This window comes from Budorcas taxicolor, chromosome 15 (genome assembly GCF_023091745.1).
Source record: "Budorcas taxicolor isolate Tak-1 chromosome 15, Takin1.1, whole genome shotgun sequence".
Taxonomy (NCBI): Eukaryota; Metazoa; Chordata; class Mammalia; order Artiodactyla; family Bovidae; genus Budorcas; species Budorcas taxicolor.
The window spans coordinates 38183681-38211383 of NC_068924.1; the positions used below are offsets into that span (position 1 = coordinate 38183681).

The 27703-nt window shown below is 44.4% G+C and overlaps 1 protein-coding gene across 1 annotated transcript in view; it reads right to left on the reverse strand.

Moving 5' to 3' along the window:
- Positions 1-26164, reverse strand: part of SPON1 (spondin 1) — a 310259-nt gene extending 284095 nt beyond the window's left edge. The window contains exons 1-2 of the mRNA XM_052652432.1: positions 25927-26164; positions 4952-5058 (exon numbers count right to left, since the gene is read on the reverse strand). Coding sequence (XP_052508392.1) covers positions 4952-5058; positions 25927-26164 — 345 coding nt within the window. The remainder of the gene's footprint in view (positions 1-4951; positions 5059-25926) is intronic.
- Between the last annotated feature and the right edge of the window lie 1539 nt (positions 26165-27703).

Consider the following 27703-nt stretch of genomic DNA (forward strand, 5'->3'; position numbering starts at 1 on the left):
GATGATGAAAACATTTTATAAACAGATGATTAAGAATATGACATAAGTAGTTATCAGAAGATACTTGTTTGTATGGTGTTGATAAAGGATTTTAGGCAAACATTCCTTTTTAAAATGAGGCTTTTTTCTTTGACTGGCAGACTATTCCATAAACTAGTTGATGCATACAGGACTTTAAACTAAAGCAATGGCATTACAAATTAGCAGCTTGAATTTTAGTATAAATATGGCACTTAAAATTCTGTTTAACTGAAGTGCCCACTCTGTGAGGGGCTCAGGATGAGGTGCTGGGGGTACAGTAGCAAACAAGACAGGCAAAAATCCCTGCCTAGTGGGGCTTACAGCTTAGTGGAAGGGGGCAGGTGATACTCAAATCATCAAGTAAAATAGATGGTACATCAGGTGGCAAGAAAGGCAGTGGAAAATAAGTAAGTAGGGGAGAGGGATAGGGGATTCAGCCAGGGATAGAAGGGGGAGTGAAGTTTCAAAGAGAGTGATGGGGCACCCTCCCCTCGCGTGCCCCCACCCCCACCCCGGGAAAGGATTGTCTGAGCAGAGAGCCCTGAAGGAGGGAGAAAGTGCTGGGCAGTTGGCTGGGCCATGAACATTCCAGGAAGCAACTTGCTTTGAGCAATACGATTTTAAAGGATCGGGGTATGACTTCTGTCCAGCCGCCGCATTCCTTGTCACTTTCAATTAACCGTGAGTACACCCAGCTAGCATATCAAAAAGGCTCCCATGTCTCTCCCTTCTGGCAGCCAGGGACAGATACCTTCAGCGATGCCAAAACTGCCACGCTGGACCAGCCGCCGCGCTGGAAGCAGAGGAGCAGCCCCGCCCCCTTCTCCTCGGCCTCCAGGGTGGAGGTGGGGGCGCTGTAACCCTTAGCCTTCCTCTCCCAACAGCCCCATTCTCTCCCTGCTAAGTCTAAAGAGGCATTAACGTTTGCTTTAAAGTTTCTTTTGTACCTAGTGAATCTGTGCGCTGAGTCAGGGCTCTCACTGAGAAGCAAAATCACCACCTCTTAGAGTCACTTTTAGAACTAAGGACGTAGTTTCTACCAGATTTAAAGGATATTAGGATTTCATCATTGATATTAAGTCCTTAAAGCTGTCATATTTGGAGTGAGGGTGTTAACGAAGAAGTACTTCTAAACATTTGTTAATTGCTATGTGTGTGTATATATATATATACACACACACATATATATATTAAATTATATCAGCATTTGTAGTTTCTGATCATCTACTCATGTTCCCACTGATGACTTGCTGACTTCCTGTCACACCTGTTGATATAAAGCACAGTGACAAGGAGGATGCTATAAGCTCCATTAGGGCAGGATGATGTCTGTTTTTCTCACTGCTGTATCCCCAGTGCCTACCTTAGTGCCTGGCACATAGGAGACACTCAATAAATGCTGATAAATAAATGAATGACTTTAAAGATGACAGCTTGGATACAGAGAGAAAATACTTTCATGCTAGTGTGGAAGGGGGCAAGTACAGAGACCACAATATCTGAAGCAGGAGAGGCAAAATGGGACATGAGCTATGATTTCTTCCTCTCCAACCTCCAAGATACTGGGCACCCAAGTGAACGTGCATTTGATGCACAAGGGCAGGGCAGGGGTGGGGAGATGAGTGTGAGAAAACCTCTGAAACAGGATCCCTTTCCCACCCCCTTAAGATGTTAGATTACTTTGGTCAATTTACTTAGTCCCTTGGAGACTTGGTTTCATCATCTAGAAAATGAGTACAACAATCCTGACTTTACAGGGTTGCTATGAGAGCTAAGTAGGATAAGGAATGTAAAGCTCTTGACATAGAGCCTACTGCCCAGTTGTTATGACTCATTTACCAAGGTTTGAATTCAGCTTTATTGCTTAGAGCTGAATGGTCTTAAGAAAGTTACTGGAATCCCTCTGTTGCCACAATTTCCTCATCTGTGAAAAAAAGAATAATAATGCTTATCTTGTGGTGTTACTCTGAGGATTAAATTAGTTGAAACATGTAAACCACTTAGAACAGTATCTGGCACGCAAGCATTATTATTCTATGTGAGACATTTTCCCTATATATTTCCAACTTTGATCTTGTTAGGGCTCAAACAACAGATTTGTTGATGTGATGATGGAGTTCTTGCTGGACAGGTTGGATCCTTGTCTCATTTCAACACTAGTTCTCAAACTCGAGTTTGTACTGGATTCACACTGAAGGCTTGCTGAAACACAAGCTGTGGCGGCCCCACGCTCAGAGCTTCTAATTCAGAAAGTCTGAGTGGGGCTTGAGATTTTTTTTTTTATTTCTAACAAGTTCCCAGATGATGCTGATGCTGCTGGTCCAAAGACCACACTCTGAGAACCACTGTGATATAAAGAGAGGATATAAGAAGCTCTAAGAGGAGAAGGAAAGATAAACACATAGAGAGAGAGTTCTGAAACAATCCCCAACTGGAATGAGTTATGGGCACTAGCAGAAAGAATAATTTGTTCATTTATTCATTCAACAGACATTTACTTACTGCCCAATGTGAGCAGGGCCCTGTATTCACCAACTGGTTTCCAGGACCAAGATTAAGCCAAGCAGAAACAACAGTGAGTTGGAGAAGACTATCAATTTGCTGAATTAAAACAGCATCAAAGAAAGAAACCATGTCCCCACTGGCCTAACTCAGGCATTATTTAGTGTGTGTATGTGTATCAGAATGTACACAAAATTTACCATTTTGACCATTTTTAAGTATACAGTTCACGGCATTAAGTACATTCATATGTTATACTAGCATCAACACCATCTATCTCCAGAACGTTTTTCGTCTTCCCTAATTGAAACTCCACACATGTTCATCAATAATTCCCTATTTCCCTTTCTGTCTCATCTCCTGGCAACCACCATTCTACTTTCTGTTTCTATAAACTTGATGATGAAGCTCATATACGTGACATCAGACAGTATCTGTCATTTTGTGCCTACTTATTTCATTTAGCATAATGTCAAGGGTCATCCATGTTATAGCATATGTCAGAATGTCCTTTTTTAAAGGTGAATAATATTTCACTGTATGTATACACATTTTGTTTATCCATTCATCCACCAATATTTAGATTGTTTCTGCCTTTTGCCTGTCATTAATATTGCTGCTATGAACATGAATGTACACACATCTGTTCAAGTCCCTGCTTTCAACTCTTTTCGGGAATGTATTTCTAAGCATCATTTTAAAGCAGATAACTTTTGTTTGAGTAAATATTAAGATCACATTTCCCATCTCCCACTCCTCCCCTCCTTTTCCCTTCTTAGAACTTGATCCTTCCTGACCCTCAGGTACCTAGATCTCTCAGCTGCCCCAATCTGATAAATCATTCACACCTCCAAGAACAAGGGGGATACATCTTAGTGTTCTTATGGGCCGAATGCATGCATGTATCTTCCTTTCTCTATAATGACAACCTTGCTGATGCACTGTCCAAACATACCTATGCCAGGAGCATGTCCAGGACTATAAGGAAGACATTTAGTCACTGGAATCAGACATGTGATAGAGAAGCCTGACCTTACTACTTACTAGCCATTTAGGCAAGGGATTTAATTTCTCAAACTTCAATTTCCTGATCTGTGAAATAGGTGTAATAGTTTGGATCTACTTGGTTGCTGTGAGAATTAAACTAAGATAAGGTAAACTAAGATAAACTGAGATAAGGTAAAGCACTTAACCAAGTGCCTGGCATATGGTAAGCACCCAATAAACACAGACTGTATCTGAGTAATTCCTTCAGATACATGCCAAGACAGTTCCTGCCATCTAGATCCACAGAAGGACATTACAGTGAGCATGGAACTAATGGTCCCACTCAGCCACAAGCCCAGATTCCTAAACACTGGATATTGTTTCTTTTTAAAATCACAGGATTCAAAATTACAACCTGCTCACAAGGGGTTAAAGATATCTTTGGACAAGGAAGATATTTTGGGTGCTCCATGGAACCCACAAATTGTACCAGAATCCCCAGCAGCCAGCTATGGGTATAAGTATTCTTCCTCGGTTGTTGCTGTTTTTTTTTCCCCCTCTGAGTTTGCAAATGCCAGATAAAAATGGATTCCAGAACAATGGAAATTTGAGATGAGAAATGGTTACAGCAGATTTGGCCAGGCCTCCTCCTAGGATGGCCCCAGTCCTTCTGGGTCGTGTTCTGACAACTCGTTGGCCTCTTTCTAAGCCTCTGCAAAGGGGGTGATGTTCCCGCCACTTCCCTTGGAAGAATGTTGCACGGTGAAATATGACTCACTGTCAGGGCCCTTGCCTTTGAGATTCCCTTTCTTCTCCTGACCCACTTTCGTCTTGCTGCGCCCTTTTGTACAAAGTCAAATGAGGCCTCCTCTGGAGGAGGCTGCTCTGTGAGGACTGACATTTAAAGACCATTACCACCTCTTCAACTCAGCCCTGTTCATTTAGCCAAGCAAAGCATGTTTAATTCTTTTAATCTTCCCTCATAAATCAATCTCTTCATTCCATTAATAGTCCTTCTCCTGTGCTTTGAACTCCCTCCAGTCTGGTCATCCTAAGCTCTTGTTCCGTTTACACTTGAGAATTGCCAGTCAATCAAGAAGCGGCTGCACAGGAAAAACAGCCGGATCCTCGCCAGGGTTCTGGAAGTTCTCAGCATACTGGACTGTCTGCCGCCCAAGACACCATGAGTCCCAGAAGAGCCCTGCCTGGAGGCCAAGCCCCATGGCCTTAAGGGAGACTTGAGGCATCTGCTGCGCACGCCGTTCTGGGTCTTTCCATGGCCCTGGCCCACCTGGCCAATGGTCAAGGGAACTGCACAAGAAGCCCACTCAGATACCTGTCCCGCTCCTTTCCATCAGCCTCCGCAGTACACTCACCTTGCAGCTGGCATCTACCCACTAGAGCAACGGAGGACCCTGGGTAAGCCCAGAATCGTTCTTACCTGGAAGGTCCCGGCATGGTCTTCCTCCTTATCACCCTCTCTGTTCTCTTTGAGGGCGATTAAGGTGAATCCTCTGAAATAGGAGGGAGGGGCAGCTGAAAGCGTCACTGCAAGATAAGAAGAAAGCAGATGATCAGCATAATAATCAGCTGTCTTCCATTTGTCAAGTGGATAAATGTGAGCCCTCATCAGCATCCCAGACCTGTGGGCCACAGGGGCAGGTGATGGTGGGAAAGGCTCATTTGGGAGAGTGATGAACTTTCACCCTCGCCACCCAGCCCCCTCTCACATTTCAGAACCTGATAAAACACCTGAACTGTGATCTCACTTGGGAATTGGTGAATCAACCAAGCCTGAGATGAACGCTCTTAGTAACTACAATTTGATAAAAATAGTACATGGTCAGCAACTCGTCTTGACAGTTATCTCATGTTATATACTTCCATAGATTGGCCCAAGAGAGACTCAGGTGCTTGCAGCATAAACTCCTATCAGTTCAGTTTAGTCACTCAGTCATGTCTGACTCTTTGCAACTCCATGGACTGCAGCACACCAGGCCTCCCTGTCCATCACCAACTCCCGGAGTTTACTCAAACTCATGTCCATCGAGTCAGTGATGCCATCCAACTATCTCATCTTCTGTCGTCCCCTTCTCCTCCCACCTTCAATCTTTCCCAGCATCAGGGTCTTTTCCAATGAGTCAGTTCTTTGCATCAGGTGCCCAAAGTATTGGAGTTTCAGCTTCAGCATCAGTCCTTCCAACAAATATTCAGGACTGATTTCCTTTAGGATGGACTGGTTGGATCTCCTTGCAGTCCAAGTTTCTCTCAAGAGTTTTCTCCAACACCACAGTTCAAAAGCATCAATTCTTTGGCACTCAGCTTTCTTTATAGTCCAACTCTCACATCCATACATGACTACTGGAAAAAACATAGCTTTGACTATGTGGACCTTTGTCAACAAAGTAATGTCTCTGTTTTTTTAATATGCTGTCTAGGTTGGTCATAGCTTTTCTTCCAAGGAGCAAGCATCTTTTAATTTCATGGCTTCAGTCACCATTTGCAGTGATTTTGGAGCCCAAAGAAATGAAGTCTGTCACTGTTTCCCCATCTATTTGCCATGAAGTGATGGGATCAGATGCCATGATCTTAGCTTTCTGAATGTTGAATTTTAAGCCAACTTTTTAACTCTCCTCTTTCACTTTCATCAAGAGGCTCTTTAGTTCTTTTTTGCTTTCTGCCATAAGTGTGGTATCATCTGCATATCTGAGGTTATTGATATTTCTCCTGGCAATCTTGATTCCAGCTTGTGCTTCATCCAGCCCAGAATTTCTCATGATGTACTCTGCATATAAGTTAAATAAGCAGGGTGACAATATACAGCCTTGACGTACTCCTTTCCTTTTTTGGACCAGTCTGTTGTTCCATGTCCAGTTCTAACTGTTGCTTCCTGATCTGCATACAGATTTCTCAAAAGGCAGGTCAGGTGGTCTGGTATTCCCATCTCTTTAAGAATTTTCCAGTTTGTAGTAATCCACATGGTCAAAGGCTTGGCATAGTAAATAAAGCAGAAATAGATGTTTTTCTGGACCTCTCTTGCTTTTTCAATGATCCAACAGATGTTGGCAATTTGATCTTTGGTTCCTCTGCCCTTTCTAAATCCAGTTTGAACATCTGGAAGTCACAGTTCATGTATTGTTGAAGCCTGGCTTGGAGAATTTAGAGCATTACTTTACTAGCATGTGAGATGAGTGCAATTGTCCTGTAGTTTGAACATTCTTTGGCATTGCCTTTCTTTGGGATTGGAATGAAAACTGAGGATGTGGCAAAACACATCCATTTCTTGTGGGCACTCAGCTGGAACATATTCCCAGCCTCCCTTGCAGTTTGGTCTGCTTGTGTCCCAGCCCTGCTGGTGGAAAACTTGGACAGACAGGATGAATGCCACTTCCTGCCTGGCCCCTCCAAATTTTCTACATGATTCTCCATCCTTCCTCTCCCATCTCTGCCTGCTGCATGCAGGGGACTCCAGCAGAGGACCCTGATGCCCCAGGAGAAGGATTGGAGTCACAAGATGGAAGGAACCTAGGTTTCTGAATAACCACAAAGATTGGCTACTAATGTCTATAAAAGGTCGGATAGAAAGTAAGGAACAAAGGTTGAGGAAAAAAAAAAAATAATGAAGTAGAGAAGGGCAAAAAATGTGGGGGTACTAAGCAGTGGCACCCAGACTTGGTGTCAAGAGAAAGAACTGAGATCTCTGAGGGATAGACAGATAGCCCCACAGCAGTCTGAGGTTATCTAGGTTGGGGTGGGGGGCCTTCAAAGCCAATCTACACACTTCTGGTGGAACGGAAACAGAGAGTAAGAGGCAGACAGTAAAGGGGCTGTGCCCAGATCACCTCAAGTTCCTTTGTGCCAGGGTACAAAGGCCCTGGTACGTGGCCCTGGTACTGACGAGCCTTTGCTTCCACAGGCTGGCACCTGTGGCTCATTCCTGAAGGACCAGCCTCAGGTCACTGGAGTCTCTCGGCCTAGCATGAAAGGCCCAGCTCCTTTGCATCAGGTGATGATTCTGAGGACCTGACATCTCTAAATGGCCCTGCAGGATCAGAGCTCACCTGGGGTCACAGCCAGGTGAGGTTTCTTCCTCCCCTGTCCCAAGTCCCTAACCCCTTATTGGCTTCCCCTGGGAGTACTTCCTTTAAGAGTCACTTGCACCCCAATCATCCCCTGAGGGTTTGTTCTGGGTTAAATTGTGTCCTTCTAAAACGTATGTTAAAATCCTAACCCCACGTTCCTGGAAATGTGAACTTTTTTGGAAATAGGGTCTTTGCAGATGTAATTAGTTAAGATGAGATCATAATATTGGATTAAGGTGACCCTAAGCCCGCCTATGGCCAATGTCCTTAGACAAAGAGACGCAGAGACACACAGGGAAGAATGACAAGTGATGACAGAAGCAGAGATGGGAGTGAGGCACCTGCAAGCCAATGAATGGCAAGGACGGCTACCAGAGGCTAGGAGAGGCATGAAGCAACTCCTTGGAGCCTCCAAAAGGAAACAACCCTGACAACATCTTGAGTTCAGACTTTTCGCCTTGAGAACTGTGAGCAAATACATTTCTGTTGTTTCAAGCCACCGGTTTATGGTACTATACACGGGAACCCTAAGAAATGAATAATACCTGCTTCTGAGGAACCCAGCCTAAGCTAGACATGAAGTCTCTGCTGCACAGTCAGTGACTTCAGGCTGCAGCTCAAACTCCATAGACTGATGGGCCCCCAGACTGTCTCTCCGGGAAGCTCCACCAACCATATTTCCATTCCCTGCTACACCACATTTCAGTCCTGGGACTCTCTCACTGGCAGTTTGCTGAAACGCCATCATTTCATCCTACAGTATTATTTTTTTCCATTTGGCTATTCATACACCTGGAATGTTCCACCTCCTCCATTCCTGGCAAACTTTTTTAGAAATCAGCTAAATTTTCATCTTTTCTGTAATGTTTCCTTTGACTGCCCCATCAAGACCTGGGTGCTCTTTTCCCTTGGATCTTGTTAAAATTCCAGACATGGAACAACGGACTGGATTCAAATTGGGAACGGATTAAGCTAAGAAAGCTAAGATCATGGCATCTGGTCCCATCACTTCATGGCAAATAGATGGGGAAACAGTGGAAACAGTGATAGACTTCATTTCTTTGGGCTCCAAAATCACTGCAGATGGTGACTGAAGCCATGAAATTAAAAGACGCTTGTTCCTTGGAAGAAAAGCTATGACCAACCTAGACAGCATATTAAAAAGCAGAGACATTACTTTGCTGACGAAGATCCACATAGTCAAAGGTATTGTTTTTCCAGTTGTCACATATGGATGTAAGAGCTGGACTATAAAGAAAGCTGAGTGCTAAAGAATTGATGCTTTTGAACTGCAGTGTTGCAGAAGACTCTTGAGAGTCCTTTGACTGCAAATTGATCAAACCAGTCAATCCTAAAGGAAATCAACCCTGAATATTCATTGGAAGGACTGATGCTGAAGCTTCAATACTTTGGCCACCTGATGCTAAGAACTGACTCATTGGAAAAGACCCTAATGCTTGGGAAGATTGAAGGCCAGAGGAGAAGGGGATGATAGAGGATGAGATGGTTGGATGGATCACTGACTCAATGGACATGAGTTTGAGCAGGCTCCAGGAGTTGGTGATGGACAGGGAAGCCTGGCATGCTGCCGTACATGAGGTCGCAAAGAGTCAGACATAACTGAGCTACTGAACTGACTGATACAATGGGCCTAATAACAGTATTTACCTCAACATGTCAATGTGAAGCATAAATAATGCATGAAAGTCCTTAAAACCATTGTTGGCAGATAACAGATACAATAAATATTAGCTCTTATTATCAGCGATGAAATGATCACGTTAAATATTTTGTGTGCAAGTATTTGTTTACCTATTTGTAAGTCCTTCAAAGGTAAGAATCACATCTTAGCCCAGAACAGTGAATAGCAGAGTTGGTATGTAATTACATTTACTGAATCATATTCATGGACTGGTAGATTCAGTGTTGTAAAGATGTCAATTCTTCTCAAATTGATTTATAAATTTAGGGCAACTTACATTAAAATCACAGCATGGTTTTGTGATATTGACAAGCCGATTCTAAAATTTATATGTGCAGAGGGCCAAGAATATATAAGGCAACCTGGAGAAAGAAAGGCAAAGTTGGATGACTTATACTACCAGCTATTGAGACAACGCAGCTATAGAAATTAAGCCTGTGTACTATAGCAAGGAAAGAAAAACAGGCCAATTGAATAGTTTGAGGTCCAGATAAAGTTCCACAAATACATATAAACTTGATTTATGATTAAGAGTGTACTGCAGAGCAGTGGGGGAAAGAAGATATATTCAGTGGCAATTAGGAAACAGACATTAAGGAGCGACTAACACAACAGGATAATGGTGCATAAAAAGGTGGTCTTGGTCTTTACCTCACATCATACTCAAAATTTCACATAGATTGTAGAGCTACATGTGAAGAGTGAAACAATAAGGTTTTAGAAAGTAGCATAAGATGAAACATGAATGATCTTGGCATGGGAAAGTTTTTTTTTTAATAGAACATTTAAAAACACTGATGATAAAGAAGATGTGTAAATGGAATGATAACAATGTCTTTTGATAAACAAAATTTTGGTAAGAAAATGTAAGCTGTGGTGTGAAAGGAGGTATTGGCAATACATTGAACCAGAAACTTTTATCCAAAATATATAAAGAACTCTCAAAGATCAATAAGAAAAAGATAGACAGCCCAAAGTAAAAAAAAATAAGCAAATTGCATGAACCAGTACCTCATAAAAAGTGTTAGTTACTCAGTCATGTCCAACTCTTTGCGACTGCATAGACTGTAGCCCACCAGACTCTGCTGTTCATGGAATTCTCCAGACAAGAATACTGGAATGGGTTGCCATTTCCTTCTCCAGAAAGTTCACAAAAGAAGGTGCCCAAATGGCCAATAAACATATGAAAAGGCACTCAACCTCATTTGTCAATGGGGAAATACAAATTAAATTCACAGTAAAATACCACTGCATGTCCACCAGACTGACTAACCTTAAAAGGATTCACATATCCAATGTTCTTAACTGGAACTCTCACACTCAGTTGATGAACTGAAAATGAGCAATCTTCCCAGGAAAACTGTTCAGCAGTATTTAGTGAAGCTGAGCTTATACATTCCCTATGACCCAGGACTGCCTCTCCTAAATCAGTAGAAATGCAGACATGTGTGGACCACATGACACCTACCAGATATTCATAGTAGCATCATTTGTAGTAGCACCTTTCAGTCAAAAATAAACAAATTACTACTACCTACAACAACAGGGATTATCTCACAAACAATCTTAAGTGAAAGTAGACAGACGCAAAAGAATACAAAAAGTACCATGACATTTATATGAAGTCCCAAACCAGGAAAAGTAATAATCTATGATCCTAGAGGTCAAGACAGTGATCTCCCACCTCAGTCCTCTCAATGGTCCTCCATTGTCACCTACTAGCTTTTCTCTGGAGATTGACCCTGAGGATCAGCTTTCTAAAACTCATTGTTGGTTCATCAGCTTGCTGAGTGTCATGACCTTTATCATCATCATCATTTTGATCATCATCTTCATTCCCAGCATCACCAAGACCACCATCATCATCCTTTACAATTCTGAATCCTTTATATATATGCCAGGCACTGTGGTAAATGTTTATTTAGTCATCTTTACATTCCTAAAGAAAGGTAATATCATTAACCCCATTCTTTAAAAATGAGTATCAGGGAGGTTAAATAAGGTCATATACTTATTAAGTGGTCTTGTATTTCCCCATTGACAAATGAGGTTGAGTGCCTTTTCATGTTTATTGGCCATTTGGGCACCTTCTTTTGTGAACTTTCTGGAGAAGGAAATGGCAACCCATTCCAGTATCCTTTTTTTTTTTTAATGATTTTATTTTCTTAATTATTTTTTAACCATTTATCATTTATTTATTATTATTATTTTTACTTTACACTATTGCATTGGTTTTGCCATACATCAACATGAATCCACCACAGGTGTACATGTGTTCTCCATCCTGAACCCCCCTTCCTCCTCCCTCCCCGTACCATCCCTCTGGGTCATCCCAGTGCACCAGCCCCAGGCATCCTGTATCCTGCATCGAACCTGGACTGGCGATTCATTTCATATATGATATTATACATGTTTCAATGCCATTTTCCCAAATCATCCCTCTCCCTCTCCCACAGAGTCCAGAAGACTGTTCTATACATCTGTGTCTCTTTTGCTCTTTCGCATACAGGGTTATTGTTACCGTCTTTCTAAATTCCATATATATGCGTTAGTGTACTGTATTGGTGTTTTTCTTCACTCCGTATAATCAGCTCCAGTTTCATCATTCCAGTATTCTTGTCTGGAGAATTCCCCTTCAAGTGTGGGAAGGGGAGGCAGGGCTGATCTGGGGCGGGGACACAGGAGTGCTTCTGAAGTGCACGTCCTTCTAGTTCCTGATCTGGGTGCCAGTTGCATAAGTATATTCAACAAGTGATGATTCACCAAGATGCAAGGTTTGTGAACTTTTCTGTATTAAAATTTTCTTTTGACAAGAATATTATTAAACAATGTTTCTGAATGATAAGTATGGATCTTTTTGTATATTTGTGCAGAGCACTTAAAGGGCTACCCATAAACAGCTTTCCAGAATGATGCATTCCTGTAGGTTCTAGAAAACTAAGGTTTTACTTTTCCTTATTGAATACAATCCAGAAGATGGAGGCTCTGGAGGCTCAAGTTGGTGCTTCAAGCCATAATTATCAGTGGTGATGACTGTGTTACACAGTGTACTTTGAAGGAAGAGAGGAGATCCCCATCCCTCTAGTTAGCCCCATCATATGACTCCTCAAAGGAACAAATGCGCAGTGTGTTCTGAGTCCCAGTATTGACTGAAGACAACTGCTTGGCAATAAATAATAGCACCTTGTAGTGACTCCTCCCAAGTGCTTCCCAAGAGAGGTCATTAAGAGACCCAGGAAATTTAAAAAAAAAAAAACTTATGAAGGATTAAAACAAAAAAAATTTTAAAGTCCACTTGGAGCCACTCTGTGAGCATATACAGGGAACTGGTTAAAAGCAAAGATTTCAGATTAGAGTCTGAGAGCTACCACTTAATAAGTATATGACCTTATTTAGCCTCCATGATACTTATTAAAAAAAAATGGGGTTAATGATATTACCTTTCTTTAGGAATGTAAAGATGACTAAATAAACATTTACCACAGTGCCTGGCATATATATAAAGAATTCAGAATTGTAAAGGATGATGATGGTGGTCTTGGTGATGCTGGGAATGAAGATGATGATCAAAATGATGATGATGATAAAGGTCATGACACTCAGCAAGCTGATGAACCAACAATGAGTTTTAAAAAGCTGGTCCTCAGGGTCAATCTCCAGAGGCTGAGTCTCCAGAGAAAAGCTAGTAGGTGACAATGGAGGACCACCGAGAGGACTGAGGTGGAGATCATTGTCTTTGGGGCTGATAGTCACAGGTCAGGTTCTGCACAGGTTTGGATAAGTCTTTATAATTAACTGAGTCTTTTTGCAGCTCCTCAGGCCCTAGAGAGTGAGCCTCACTATGGCCTCTCAGCCGCTCCCAACCGCACACAATATAGCCTTTCAACACACCCTTTCTTCCCCCTTGAATACTTCTCACCCAATCTCAATTAAATATTTGTGAGTTATTTGTTAAATGCTGGTCTCCTCTAATAACTTGTAAACTGTATAAGAACACAGACCCATTCTGTCTTGAACTACGTCTCTAGAGACACACAGAGAAAAGACCTAGCCTCTGCCTTCTAGGAGCACACAGTCTAAGAGCTGGCAGAAAAGGCTGCATTGGCAGGTATTTTTATATGATGGGTGTTATGGATGTATGAGTGAAGTGCTCTGGGATCCCAGAGGAGGGAACACCTGAGTCTACTGGGGGAGTTAAAGGTGAGTCATGGGGTCGCACGGGGTCGCACAGAGTCGAACATGACTGAAGCGACTTAGCAGCAGCAGCAGCATGGAGGAAGAGGCATTTGAGCTGCAAACTAAATGATGTATAGGAGTTTGTCCAGTGGACAAGAGGAACAACAGCATCTCAGAGAGAGGGAAAGGCATGGTGGGCCGGCTTTGGCTTTGGAAACCAGAAGTAACTGTGTATTTTATTAGTTGCGAGCTGGGAGGGAGGATATTGTAAGAGGCTAGGGGAGGAAAAGGGGAAGCGTCTTTGAAACATCTTTAAAGTCTTGCTAAGAAGTGTGGATACCACTCTGGAGGTGACAAGGACACAATGGAGGGTTTGAGTTGGGGAATGTCATGTAAATTCATGTTTTAGGAAAATCAGGCTGCAAGATGGATAACAACCTTTCCCTAAAAACCAGCTCCGTGGCAAGGGCCTCTCTGGCCTGCCTTGTTTATATGAGGACTTGTTTATATGTGATGTTTCACATAGGGGCCTGGCCTCAGATCTCCACCTAAGGTGGAGTTCTCCCCTCCTATGTATATGAAAACTCCAGTCCCACCTAACTCCCAAAGAACCTTCTGGCCCTTCAAATGTTGGTTTGTCAACCTTCTAATATAAACTTCAGTGCATCTGCTATGCCCGTTGTCATTACTGGATCTTGTCTAGACCACTCTCCCCACCCTACCTCTGGGCTTAAGAGCCTTCCAGTCCCAACCTCAATGAGAAAATCTTGAGTCAGATTCCAGTTCCATTACAAGGCCAGCCACTGCCATCCACCTGCTCTATGTTACTGAGATGCCCAGTCTTCATGCCCCGCATATCAGCAACAATGAACTTGAGCTGCCACCTTACTTGTAATGTGGGGTTGGCTGTAAGGACTGCTGGAGTATTACATTAGCTATGATGGTCCCGTCCTGATTCTGTACAACTTGTGGAGCTCTGGACAGCTGCGACTCACATGCCTCACTTAGAAACTGGCAGTTCAGCCCACCTAGCCAGGAGTAGGCAAGAGAAAATGCTGCTGACAGGTTGGCAAATATGATGGCAGGATTACAAATCCTGGGTGAGCAAGTCATGGAGTGGGTTTGGCTTATGCTGTTCTCTTGGGTGATCTTGCTCAATGAATGCTCTCAACATTCCCTGGGAGAGATGAGCGCCCTCCCATTCCAAACTAAAGATCATGCATATTTAAGGTTTTAAGGGCTGTAGGTATGGATGTAGCTAACAGACTGGGGTTCAAATTCCTGTTTTCTACATGTTGCTGTGCTGTTCTTAGTCACTTATTGTGTCTGACTCTTTGCGACCCCATGGACTGTAGCCCACCAGGCTCGTCTGTCAATGGGAATTCTCCAGGCAAGAACGCTGTAGCAGGTTGCCATGTGCTCTGCTTTCTATGTGTTACCTTGGGCTGATTATTTAACTTCTCATTATCTCAGCTGACAATCTCCTGTAAAATGGCACTAATAGTATTTATATTGTTATTATGACAACTAATTAATGAATATTTATAACATTAAGTATTTATAAATTTTGCTAAGTATAATATATTTAAAGATAAATGAGTTTCCTCTCCTCTCTAAAAGAGGGATCATCACTGTCATTTCATGTATTTGTCATTAAGACTAAGGAGGTAAGGCTTACAAAGTACATTGCAACAACTCAACAGTTCATTCTTTCCCCCATATGCTCCTTCATTGTGGAATAGCTGGGAGCCAAGTGAATGGGTCCTGAGCTGACCAATATGTAGATGGGAAGAGGAATGGATGGGAAGGATGTGCCTGAGGAATCAGAGATCTATCAGCCAAGAGAATGCAGCTGGGGATTGGGACTAGGGAAGGAAGTTCTAAGGAACACACGCTGTCTAAGACACCCACATCTCCCCTTCCTCTGACCGTGTAATCTTTGGGGCTGCCAATCATTGTCCCCCTTCTCCCCCCTGAAATATCAAGTCACAGAGTGACACAGAAGTAATTTACCTCCATATTGTAACGTATCCCATTCCCCTGGGTATGTGACCTATCAGAACCCTTCCCTGGAATTTTTCAGTTTGGAATTAAAGGGAAAAGCACTTTTCTTTCACTTACAGAACTGACTGAAAGACTTTTCACTGAAGGTTGTTAACAGTTACCTTCCCTGGCATTCCCTAGAGAAAGTTTATCTGCAGTAAGAAAAACTGTGTCAACACACAAAAATGCAGCCAAGAGATAAAGGATGAAAGGAGCGAGAAGGCAAAAAAAAAAAAAGGGGACTGGGAACAATGGAGAGGAAAGGAAAAGGGAGAGAAAAAGGGAAGGAGAGAACTTTGTTTAAGTCCCTAGATCCATTGAAACCTGAAGCCAGATCCACCCCTGGACTTTTCAAATATAGGGCTCAATAATTCTATTTTTTGCTTTAGTTAGACTTTGTTCCTGTTACTTGCAGTGGAAAGACTCTGGACTAATTTGGGAGCAAAGAAAGAAAATAATTCAACCTAGACTGTAAGATTCATTAACAAGCTAAAGAAACAGTATCTGTAACTAAACTGAGGTGGTTGACCAGCCGGGTGGCAGTTAGTATTTAAATGCCATTGAGGTAACAGAAAATTGGTTGACTTCCAAGCTATTTTAATTGGATGTCAGCTTTTCGAGAAAGATTTTAAAGCAGGTCAGAATGCTCTGTCGTAAGCCCTGACCTGCTCATCTTTCTTACCAACTTCTCAGATAAAGACTTCTAAGGCTTGCTTGTCAAAATTGTGGATGATCCAAAATTAGATTATGTGAATAGGTCACTCAGTGACAAAATCCAGATTCATGAATGGTTGACAGCTAGCAGGATGGGCTCACATATGCTGGATTAAGTCTAATGGGGAATCACGTCAAAGCTGATATTCAAGGACCAGTTTCACTAGTACAGGGAAAGGAGGGCAGCAAGCCTTCCCATCAAATCTCAGGAATTGTTTGCTGGCTGCAAGCTCAGTGTGATTCCAGAGTATGACACAGCTGCCAAAACAGCAAACACGAGACCTGGCAAGCTTAACACAAACACAGTGTCCAGAGCAAGGGAGATAATCCTTCCACCATATTCTCTCCCTATCAGAGCAAATCTGGAGTTTAAGGTGCAGGGAATAAGAAACAGGGTCCCACAAAGAATGGTTGAGGAAACAAGCAATTTAATCAGAACTTACGGCAGCTGTTTCTCCACAGACACCTCAAGGTCTGCCATATGGCCAAGGGGAGACCTTACTTTGCTGGACTCCAAAAGACAGACCCCAGACGATGAGTAGAAGTTATGCATGAGGCAGTCTTTGGCAGCCGAGATGTACAACACAACGCAGTCCACCCCGGCTCAGGCTCTGCTCATCTGTGAGTGGTCACCTAGAGGAAGCTCACAGCTCTTCCCTCCCACCACTTCACAGCCAAGCAGGGGAATGCCACCGCTGTGTCATCGGTTCTGAGGACATAGCACTGGCCACTGTGTTGGCAGTAATAGGACAGGGCAGTGATGTGACCTGGTGCTACAGTCCATGGGACTAGGAGGCTGGGGGTAGGGCTTGGAGACATGGGATGGGCAAGCACAATCACAGGGAAGTCACCACCTTCTCTTTGTGTCTCATCATCTTGCTTTAAGAAAAGATAGAAAGAAAGGATATAGATTTCTGGAATCCAGCCTTTTGTTAGGGTGGGGTCAGTGAAGAAATATATATATATATATATATATATATATATATATATATAAAATATATGTGTGTGTATATATATATGTATTTAACTTTTAAGTGATTCTGATGCATAGCTAGGTTTGGAAACCACACAAATGACTCCACAAACTGCTGATTTCAGGGAAAGTCACTTTAATAACTGGTGTCTAGGTTTGAGGGCTCAACAATCCCCTGTGCCCTCTTCTCCAGGTAATCAGAGTCAGCATCTGAGGCTGGCAGCTGCTTCCCTTTGCTCTCTTGCCTGCTGTCCATGTGCTCCTCACCTCTGAACCATCAACAATCCCGCTTTCCACCGTGCACAGGACTGCCAGTCCTTCCCTTCCAACAGCCTTCACCCTGGACCCAGACCATCTGCCGGCCCTCAGGCTCCAGCCAATACCCCCAGGGCCCTGAGCATCCTTTCTCTCTGCTGCCACCGCCTGGAGATCCTTGCCATCTGTCCCCATCCCTTGGCCTCACCTCTGTCTGGCAGAGTGAAAAATGCTGTCCCTTCCTTCTATCCAGCTCTCTTAGAGCGAGATCTCACATCTCTCTCTTAGAGGGGTTCTTGGGATTTAAACGATATTTTCATTTCTCTATAAATAATGATTTAGTGCCTGTGATGGTCACACAATGTTCTGGGTGCTGGCGATAAAGTAGCCAATAAGAAAGGACAAGTCTTTGCTCTCATAAAGCTTGTATTCCAGCTTGAGGAAGCAGGTGATAAACAATATCATTTCAGAGAGTGGTTCAGGGCTATGAAGAAAATAAAACCAGGCAAAAGTAATGGGGACCATAAATTGGTGGTCAGAAAAGCCTCTTTAAAGAGATGACATCTGAGCTGAGACATAAAAGACAGAGTGAGCCATAGAAAGATCAGGGGGAGGGCATTCTAGGCAAGGAGAAGAGCATATACTAAGGCCCTGGGGTGGGAATGAGCTTGGTGTATTTGGGAAATTCAAAGGGCAGGGTTGCTGCTGTGAGGAGGTGGTGGAGAAAGAAAAGGAGGAAAAGAAAATGAAGAGAGAAGGAGAGGGGGAAGCGGAAGAAGCGGGGAAGAAGAGGAGCATCAGAAGAGCTTCCTGTAGCGCCGAGAATTCAGGTCTTCCCACTGCTGCACCTGCCCATCCTCCCACACTCCCATCCCCCCACACTGTGTTTTGAACTCGCAGCCCTTCCCTGTCCTTCCCCCCGGCCACCTGGTCTGTGTTTTCAAATATCGGAACTACAACAGTAGACAGGACCCAGGTTATTTCCCATGGGTCTCCTAGACCTCAGTGGATGTGAGCAGGACCCTGTTTGAAATTTCCCTGAACTTTTCATGGCAGTTTTGAGTACTCTGAAAGTTAGATGCCTTGTCTGTGTAGAGCTCAAAAAGGCCTTCTTGGGGTGTTACCCAACTGCTCTCCCTATCCTAGCCTCAACTGTAGCCCAGCCAAGACACCCCATAAAAACGGGAAACTTTAAATCAGCAAGAGTTAGCCAGCCACGCATAAAGCTTTATGTGACATGGTGAGCTCTCTGACATAGTAGGTGCTCCAGAGAAGTGCATGTGACTGGAATCAGACACAATTGCACACCATCAGGTTAAAAACAGAGAGAGGAAATAATACTTGAGATCATTTGGGCCACTTGCCACTTCCCAGTGCATGCTCCCTCAGGCACATACATGTATTCATGTGCCTGAGTGAGCATGAACTGGGACTCTTGGTTCTCTCAGTTCATCAGATGGTGGGTATTTCGTACTTGTCACATCAGTGTCTAAGGACAAGCAAACCAATGGTTTTGTACAGTATTCCAACCGAGGAAACATTGGTCTCTTCCAATGTTGGAGGGAAAAATAGATGCTGAACTTCCTGAGAAATATCAGTTATATTTCTATTCCCCACTAACAAAACTATCTGCAGGGGCACATAAATAAGGCTAGTTTGAATCTAGTATCCATGTGATCATTTATGTACAATTGCAAAGGATTTTTAAGGAGTAATTTTAATTTATGTGATTTTTGCTTTCCATAATGACTCTTGAATCTAACCCTCAAGTAAGATAGGACTCTTCTCTTGAAAAAAAAAAACATGTATGTATGTATATATAGAATATATGTAGAATATAGGGGCTTCCCTGGTAGCTCAGAAGTTAAAGCGTCTGCCTGCAATGCGGGAGACCCAGGTTCGATCCCTGGGTTGGGAAGATTCCCCTGGAGAAGGAAATGGCAACCCACTCCAGTATTCTTGCCTGGAGAATCCCATGGACGGAGGAGCCTGCTGGGCTACAGTCCACGGGGTCGCAAAGAGTCGGACATGACTGAGCGGCTTCACTTCACTTCATGTAGAATATATGTATATATAGATTCACTATGTTGTACACCTGAAAAAACACTGTAAATCAACTATATCAATTAAAAAACTTTGACATCAGAAAATTTAGTAAATTCCATAGCAAATTAAGAGCACTTATTTTAAAATTAATCTTAATAAAACAATACCAGATCAATGGGATCTGATTTGAGGGAAATTATCCATTAAGAGGATGAAAATTATATTGTTCATGAATACTTTTAAACTCTAAAAAAATGTAAATTCATTCTTTTTCATTCTAAATGTATATCCCAGTGAAGTTTTTCTTTCCTCCTCCTCTCTTCTTCTTCCCTCTCTTCTCTTTTTTCCTCTCCCTCTCTTGCATTTTCTTGCTTTACCAACTTCTTCCTCATCCTTTCTTCCCTTGCTGCTTCCTCCTTTACTGAGGAAGAGGATGAGAAAAACAAGCTACTCTGACATACTGGCCCCTTTTTTCTTCTCGGTATGAACCCTATCAGCACATCACATGCAAGCGCGCACACGCACACATGCACACACGTGCACACGCGCACACGCACACACATACACACACCCCAACACTCCTTCCCTCTACTGATTCACACGCCATTGAGAAAACCCACCCAGATGACCTGTCACTGAGTAAGAGAATGTGAGACATTATTTTTCCAGGGGAAATTCATTTTACTTGTTAATAAGAGTCCAGTAGAAACAAATGAAAAGCAAGTAAAATTAATTTTAACTATATTTTATTTAGCCTGCATATACAATTACTGGGGCTTCCCTGGTGGCTCAATGGTACAAAGATTCTGCCTGCCAAGCCGGAGATGCAGGTTCAATCCCTGGGTCAGGAAGACTCCCTGGAGAAGGAAATGGCAACCCACTCCAGCGTTCTTGCCCAGAAAATCCCATGAACAAAGGGTGGCCTACAGTCCATGCGGTCGAGTTGGACACAACTTAGCAGCTAAACAACAATGACGACCATTATCATTTCAACATGTTATCAATACAAAATATTGTTAATGAGAAGTTTATTATTTTTCTAATACTAATTATTCAACAACGAGTGTGTGTCTTACATTTACAGCACAGCTTAATTTGGACTAACCATGTTTCAGGTACTGTGACTTGTGGCTACTTCTGGACTGCAGAGTGCTAAAAGAGGCAGGGCAACAAGACAGAAGGAACCTGGGTTCCTGGGTGGACATGTGGCGCAAACTGCCCATCATCATGGAATTTCCATTTCAGTTCGGTTCAGTCGCTCAGTTGTGTCTGACTCTTTGCGACCCCATGAACTACAGCACGCCAGGCCTCCCTGTCCATCACCAACTCCCGGAGTCCACCCAAACCCATGTTCATCAAGTTGGTGATGATGCCATCCAACCGTCTCATCCTCTGTCATCCCCTTCTCCTCCTGCCCTCAATCTTTCCCAGCATCATCTCTCATTTAAAATATTGTATTTTCTGGTCTTTTTGTAATGAACTTATCCTGTATCCTGATTAATACAAGATAGCTAAAGTTTTTTCCTCTACAGAAATTGGTATTGATCTACATCTGTCATTCTATGTATAATAAGCAAACAGCATGTTTGTAAACATATCAACAATTATAATCTCTTGTTCCAGTTCAGTCAGCCAGCTGGAGAGGGACAACTTGTATAGGTAAGTACTCAAGTTTTAAACCTTGAAAAATTTCAATTTATATGCTTTCATTTTTTGTATGCTCTGACTTTTGTGTTTCATCAAACTCAAAGGAACAAGCCTCACAACCATAAGCATTTATATATGTATACATCTTTTTAATTTTTATTAATGATTTGAACTAAATACTTATAAAAAGAGAGGAAAAGTTAAAAATTAAAGTTATATAATAAAAAGAAAAAAGGAAACAAGAGGGTCACTTATAAACAATTACAATATCATCAGCAGTGCTCAATTATAAAAAAACCACTACATAAAAAGTTTATTTAAAAGACCTCATCCAGCTTAAGTTTTTCATATTCTATGTATATACTTTTCAAACATATAATTTTACCGACATGGGTAATATAATATCTGCATGTAAAAATAAAACAAGAGTCAAATTAAGGTTTTTCTCTTTCTAATTTGTTTCTGTTTCCCCACAAACAAAAGGAATTGGCCAAAGTCTGGCAAGTTTCTTCATGTTTCTAAATTAATCCTTTGGCTTATGGGCAAATGCAATACTGAAATCTACAAGAAGAGAAAAGCAAATGTAAATAAGGACCCACTTCAGACTTAGTGTCCCAAGATATGTCAGTTATTATCTTGATTTGTTGTTGCTGTTTTCCTTCAACAAAGCCACACCACCCAGAAGACTGTGGGTAGCTGGGTGAATTCATTCCACTAATTCATTTTATTGCATCAGTATAGAAAACTAGTTAAAAGTACAGATTTAGCAGTTAGACATTCCTTAGTTTGTATCCTTACTCCACTGATTATTGAGGCTTAGTGTCCTCATCTGTAAAATAAAAATAGCAAATTGCCCCAAAGTACTGGAAGGAATATGTGAGATGAGTAGTAAGCACTTAACACAATGTCTTATCCAGTGTTAGCTGCCAAGTATTTTTCTATTTCCAAAATAAATAATGATCTCACAACATTATATATATGTATGTATGTATGTGTGTGTGTGTGTGTGTGTGTGTGTATATATATATAATATATCCTACAGTATGACAGTTTCTTTTGACATGGATTATTTCTAATTCTCACAGCTACACTAGGATGGTGGGAGAAGCTGTCTCATTTTACAGGTGGAGAAACTGTGGCTCAGAAAGGTAAAGTGGCCTGCCCATGGTTACACAGTGAATGTGTGACTGAGCCAGTGTGGAAACAGACCCAGCCAATATCAAAGCCTGTGTACTTTCTACCAGGTAGAGATGGGACACTCTGGGACACACATTCTTATCGAAGTGTGTGCCCCAGAGTGAGAAAAAGAAAGAGAAGGCAAAGCAGCTTTGGAGGTCTCCAAACCTCCCTGTTTAGAATAAATCCCTTAATTATGCTTGAAGTTGGTCAAGCTTTTGAAATCTTGCCTGGACATTCTTTCCCCATCAAGTTCCTTGAAATTCCCCTTTAAAGAGCATCTAGGAAAAGCCACTCTCATTAGCCAGGGTCTGGCTTTATTTTCCTAATAAACAGACCTTTGGACAGACAAAAGAGTCTCTTATTTTCAATCAATTCTTGAACATTTCAGCTGATTTTCTTCTATTTGGCTTGAAATTGTGATCTGGGAATGACTGGTCCTGCAAATTGTCCTCCTATAAGGGAAGCCCCTTGAGGATCCTCAACTTGTTATTTTTAATCACTGTAATCTCTTTTTCAAAGGAGGCCATGGTCAGAAACAGAGCAAGCTTTTCAGAGCTTTCTAAAGCACAATTATTGCAGAGGGAGTGGTATTGAGGTAAAAAGGGAGGGAGGGTAGAGATGTGGGAGTGAGGAGGCAGTCAATATAGTGCTAACAACTTGGGAAAAGGCTGAATCATCATCTCAATTGGATCCTGACTGTTGAGAAGAAACCCCATGTTTCAATTTTTTTTTCCATAGTGACCATTTTACTCCAGTCTAGAAAATCTAAAGGATATGCTGAGATGGGAGGGTGGGAGTGGGGCATGAAGAGTGGAAGCTCTGTGGGGGTGAACTGGAATCCCGAGGACAAAGGTTTGAGGCAGGAAAACAGACCATTGATTCTAAAGATTGTGAGGGGCCCTAATTCAGTAAAAAATAAAAAAGCAAACAGAACACCAGGGGAATGTTAATTTCCATAGCCCTAAGTCAATACCCGGAGCAGAACATATTAGATTTACTTCTAACGTAACTATTCTAAGAAAGTATAAGCCAACAGAAAATGTCACAAACCAGGCCAGTGCCCTTTTCTTCCTAACTTTGAGTGGCAGAATCAGGTTTGCTAATCCGAAGTATTGACTCAGGAGGTATTAGCCTGGTTCCTGCAAGATCTTTCTTGCAAGATCTCTTAGCCACCAGAAAAGAGGTAAGATGATTGCCCACCAACGCCTGAGTCGGGCGTCACAGTTGAAGACTAACATTGTAGGGTGGCATAACCTATAAGGTGAAAGTCTAGTCCCAGTTTTCACCTGCTGTCCATGGATACTTAGGCCATCACGGAACCCCTCTGTTCATGTGAATCCCAGATGCATCTCTGTCTCAGCGCTGGGATCCCTCACCGCCAGTGCTCAGCCAAACTGGGAGGATTCATGTGGGAATAGAGACCCAGTAGGACTCTTGGGCTGCAGACTAGCCTCCATTATCCCCCAAAGAAATTGTAGTCCTAAACTAGCAATAGTCTTAAGCAAGCCTCCTAATATGGAGAAATCATTCATGCATTCACTCATTCAATTATTTCCTGAGCACCAGGTAACTGCCATCCACTGGTAGACTGGCTTGAAGGAGTGCTGAGAAAACCTACTTTTAAACACACACACACGTGGCAGAAACAAAGTGAACCTGATCGTGCACATCCCTTCATTATTAAACCATTTGGGCCTCATTGACAACTCTAATATATACTGGGAACCCACTGTAGCTCAGGCACGCTCATCTTTATGCACTCATTTACTCCCTAAGACCGCCCAAGGTAGCTGGACAAACGTCTGTTTTCAATAACTGGGAAACAGGATCCGAGAAATTAAAGGACTTGCACAAGGTCACACAGCTACTAAACCCGAGACTGACTGCGGAGCCACCTCTTTCGCTGCCACGTGGAGCTGGGGCAGTTTTCTCAGGGAACTCAGGTCCTCGGTTTGGGGGAGGGCTGAAGAGGCCAGAGGGGTTACACCCACTTCCCTCCAGTCCACGGAGAGGACTGGCTGTTTCCCAGCTGGGGGGAAGAGGCTCCAACCGCATGTAGGTTGGCTTGCTGGGCAGCCGGGCCAACCCGCTGCCAGCTCCCTGGGGGCCGGGCCCGGTGTTCTCCACGCCACCCCCACCCTTCCGCGCAGAGTAGCCCCCACCCCGCCTAGCCGTGCGGGCTTGCAAGGGCTGCCCGCCAGGCATGGAGCGCGTCCACAAGCGGACTACGCTCTGGGTAGCTCCAGGCGGAGAGAATCGGGAACACAAACCCAGGAAAATGGGGGAAGCGTTCTGGGAAAGGTGGTCCCTGGTTCTGGTCGCCTGCGTGACCCGGGCTCCGGCTGGCACTACCCCGAACTTTCTCCAGTGTTGCCCCCATAGCTTCCTCTCGCGACGCTTAGGAACGGGGGAAAGCGGGGATGGAAGGGCGGTGGCTGTGGGCCCGTTTGCCCCACGAGTGCCCTAAAGCCCCTCTCTTCCTTGCTTAGCCCCAGAATCGACCTATGCAGGGCCCGGGGTGAAGGGACGCGTGCCCTGTCACTCCCCGCCCGCGGGGCCCCCCGGCGAGGCTAGGCAGGCTTCCTTCCGTGCCTGGCGTCCTGGCTCCTGACTGGAGAACGGCAGGGAAAAGATGGCTGGGGACCTGACCCGGCTTAAGAGAGGGGCTCTGGGCTCTGGGAATGGCGTCAGGGGTCTTCAGGTCTGTGCTGGTCGAGCTGCCTGTCAGGCCCGGGAGGCGCTCACTTGCTTTGGACAACCCCTCTCTGCGCTCTCGAAAGCCGGCTGTCAGCTGAGGACCTTAGAGAACCGCTTTTCTGCGGGTACTGAGACTCGGGGTTGCGGGAGCAGCTCTGGCCTCCAGGGAGCAGGCCTCAGGAATCAGCGCTTCCCTTTCGGTCTTGATTGGATTCCCCTCCCCTGTTCGAAACTACCTAGAGCTCTCAGTCCACTGGGAGCCTGTCCTAGAAATCCAGGGTCTTCTCTCTCACCCGGGACCGTCAAAGAATAATCTGGAGTTCTTTCCAGGCAGCCTTCCGAAAAGCTTCAGGTTCTTCTCTTCTCCTCCCCCGCGCCCTAGGACCAGTTAGGGGAGAAGCCCAAGTCCCTTCTCTTGTAGGGATCCGTCCGGGGAAGCTGGAATGACCGTCCCACTGGGGGCCGGTCTCTGAAAAGCTGGTTTCCTCTCCTTCAGGGATGGGAGTGGGGAAAACCGGAGTCACCACCCTGCCTAGGACCCGACTAAAAGAAGCCAGGGTCCCCTCGACCCCAGAAACGGATCTGGAGAAAGGCGAGTCTCCACCGCTCCCCTGAAACCGCCCGGGGTAGAAGCCAGGCCAGAGTGACGCGTCGCTCAGCTCCGACCCACACCCAGGAACCGCGCTTCGGGCTTGGGGGCTGCATCTCCTGGCTGCGGCCCCGCGACGGCGCCGGACACTGGCTCGGAGCTGAAAGGATAGGGCATCCAGGACAGAAGGGCCCTCGGCGGGCTGCGCTGGCACCGTGCGCCTGGGAACCGTGCGCCCTCCTCCGGCACTGCGCGGTTGGCGCCCTCCGGGGGGCCAAGTCCCGCGCCCCCAACACCACGGCGGGCCACTTACCGCGGTAGCTGGTTCCCGGCTTATAGAAGTCGGGGTCGCCCTCCACGCGGAGGCTGAACTCGGTGTAGCCCTCGCGCCGCGTGCCCTGGACGCGCAGGATGCGGCTGCAGTAGCCCTCTGACTTGGGCACTTTGTCCAGGGTCTCGTCGGAGAAGGCCAGCGCCACCGCCAGGGGCAGCGCCAGGGCCAGCAGCGCTGGACCCCGGCTCAGCCTCAGGATCACGGGGGACAGCCTCATCCTCGCGGGCCCCCAACTTTGTGCCCTGGCCGCTGACACACGACTCCTGCCCGAAGGGGTCCCCGCGGAAACGAGACCTGGCGGAGCCCAGGCGGGGAGCGGAGCTCCGAGCCGGTGCTGGCGACCGGGAGACCGTGCTGCCTGGGCTTGGCGGCTGCCGAGCTGCGCTGCGCTGAGCAGAGCCGAGCAAGCCGAGCAGCGCGAGGAAGGGAGGGCGGCGGCGAAGGAGGAGGAGGAGGGAGGGCTGATTTTGCCCAGATCCCCAGCGCAGCGCTGTTTTGTTTCTGAGCTGGCGATTAGCGGCGCGGTGGTGTTTATTTTGCGATGCTGAATTCCCAGGGTCTGGCGAGGAAATCATAGGATCCAGGGACACTGCGGGCTCTGTCCCACCATGAGGCTGCAACCCCAACCCCCGGACTCTGTGGAGGCGGGTGCTCCAAGGAGGGATAGACTGAGAACTAACTTTTGTTGCACATCTACTCTGTGCCATATTCCAATGTACTGTCTATAGCTTATAAGATAAAGTCAAGCATGTATCTACTGATACTTTTTAAGTTGACCTGTCTTTATACTTAGAAATCTCTCTTAATAGTAGGCCTCCCTGGTGGCTCAGATGGTAAAGAATCTGCCTGCAATGCAGGAGACATGTGTTCGACCCCTGGAAAATCTCCTGTGAAAGGAAATGGCAATCCACTCCTGTATTCTTGCTGGGAGAATTCCATTGACAGAGGAGCCTGGCAGGCTACAGTCCTTGGAGTTGCAAAGGGTGGGACCCAACTAGCAACTATCATTCACCTCTGTGCCTGGCCATATTCTGGGAGGTTTACTTACATCTGCTCACCTTCTCCAATCTCACTGCACAGAATAAATGCGACATTACTTTCATTCATTTTACAGAGGAGCAAACTGAGGCTTTTGACCAGTTAATACAGGGTCAGATGCCATGGCTATCTGAATTTATTGCCCTTCTCATAGCGTGATGGAACAGGTCAGACTGATGGATGGAAAGGAGCAAAAATGATTCATCCATTGGCCCCTGTAGGCACAGTGCTATGGCTTGTAATACTTTTGGCAATTCCTGAAAATAGTCTCTTTAAAATCAAAAGAAAAAAATACAGTTAGAGCTAATAAAATATTTTACCATATAGTACTAATTTGTTTATATTTCAATTTACACAGTCATAAAATATAATGTTTACTGTTGTTTTATGAAGGAAGAAGCCCACAAAGACAAAAGTGCCTAGAGCCCAGGGGAGTCCTCATAGAGCCCTGGAAAGAGATTTTGAAAGTTTCAAAGAAAAGCTTGTGTTTTCTTGGCTTAGACTTCAGTTTAGGTTCCCAGTCCCCAGTGACAGATGTTTGGAGAGGAACTGAGCCTGAGTGCTCACTGGCCAGAGCCTCAGGCACCAACCCCAAAGCCAGACAGAGAAAGCCAGGTGTAAGAATCTCACCCAGTGTTTCCTTGGGGACAGACCTGAATCAAACATTCGTCCTAGAGCCTATTATACAGCGTGAAGTAAGTCAGATGGAGAAAACAAA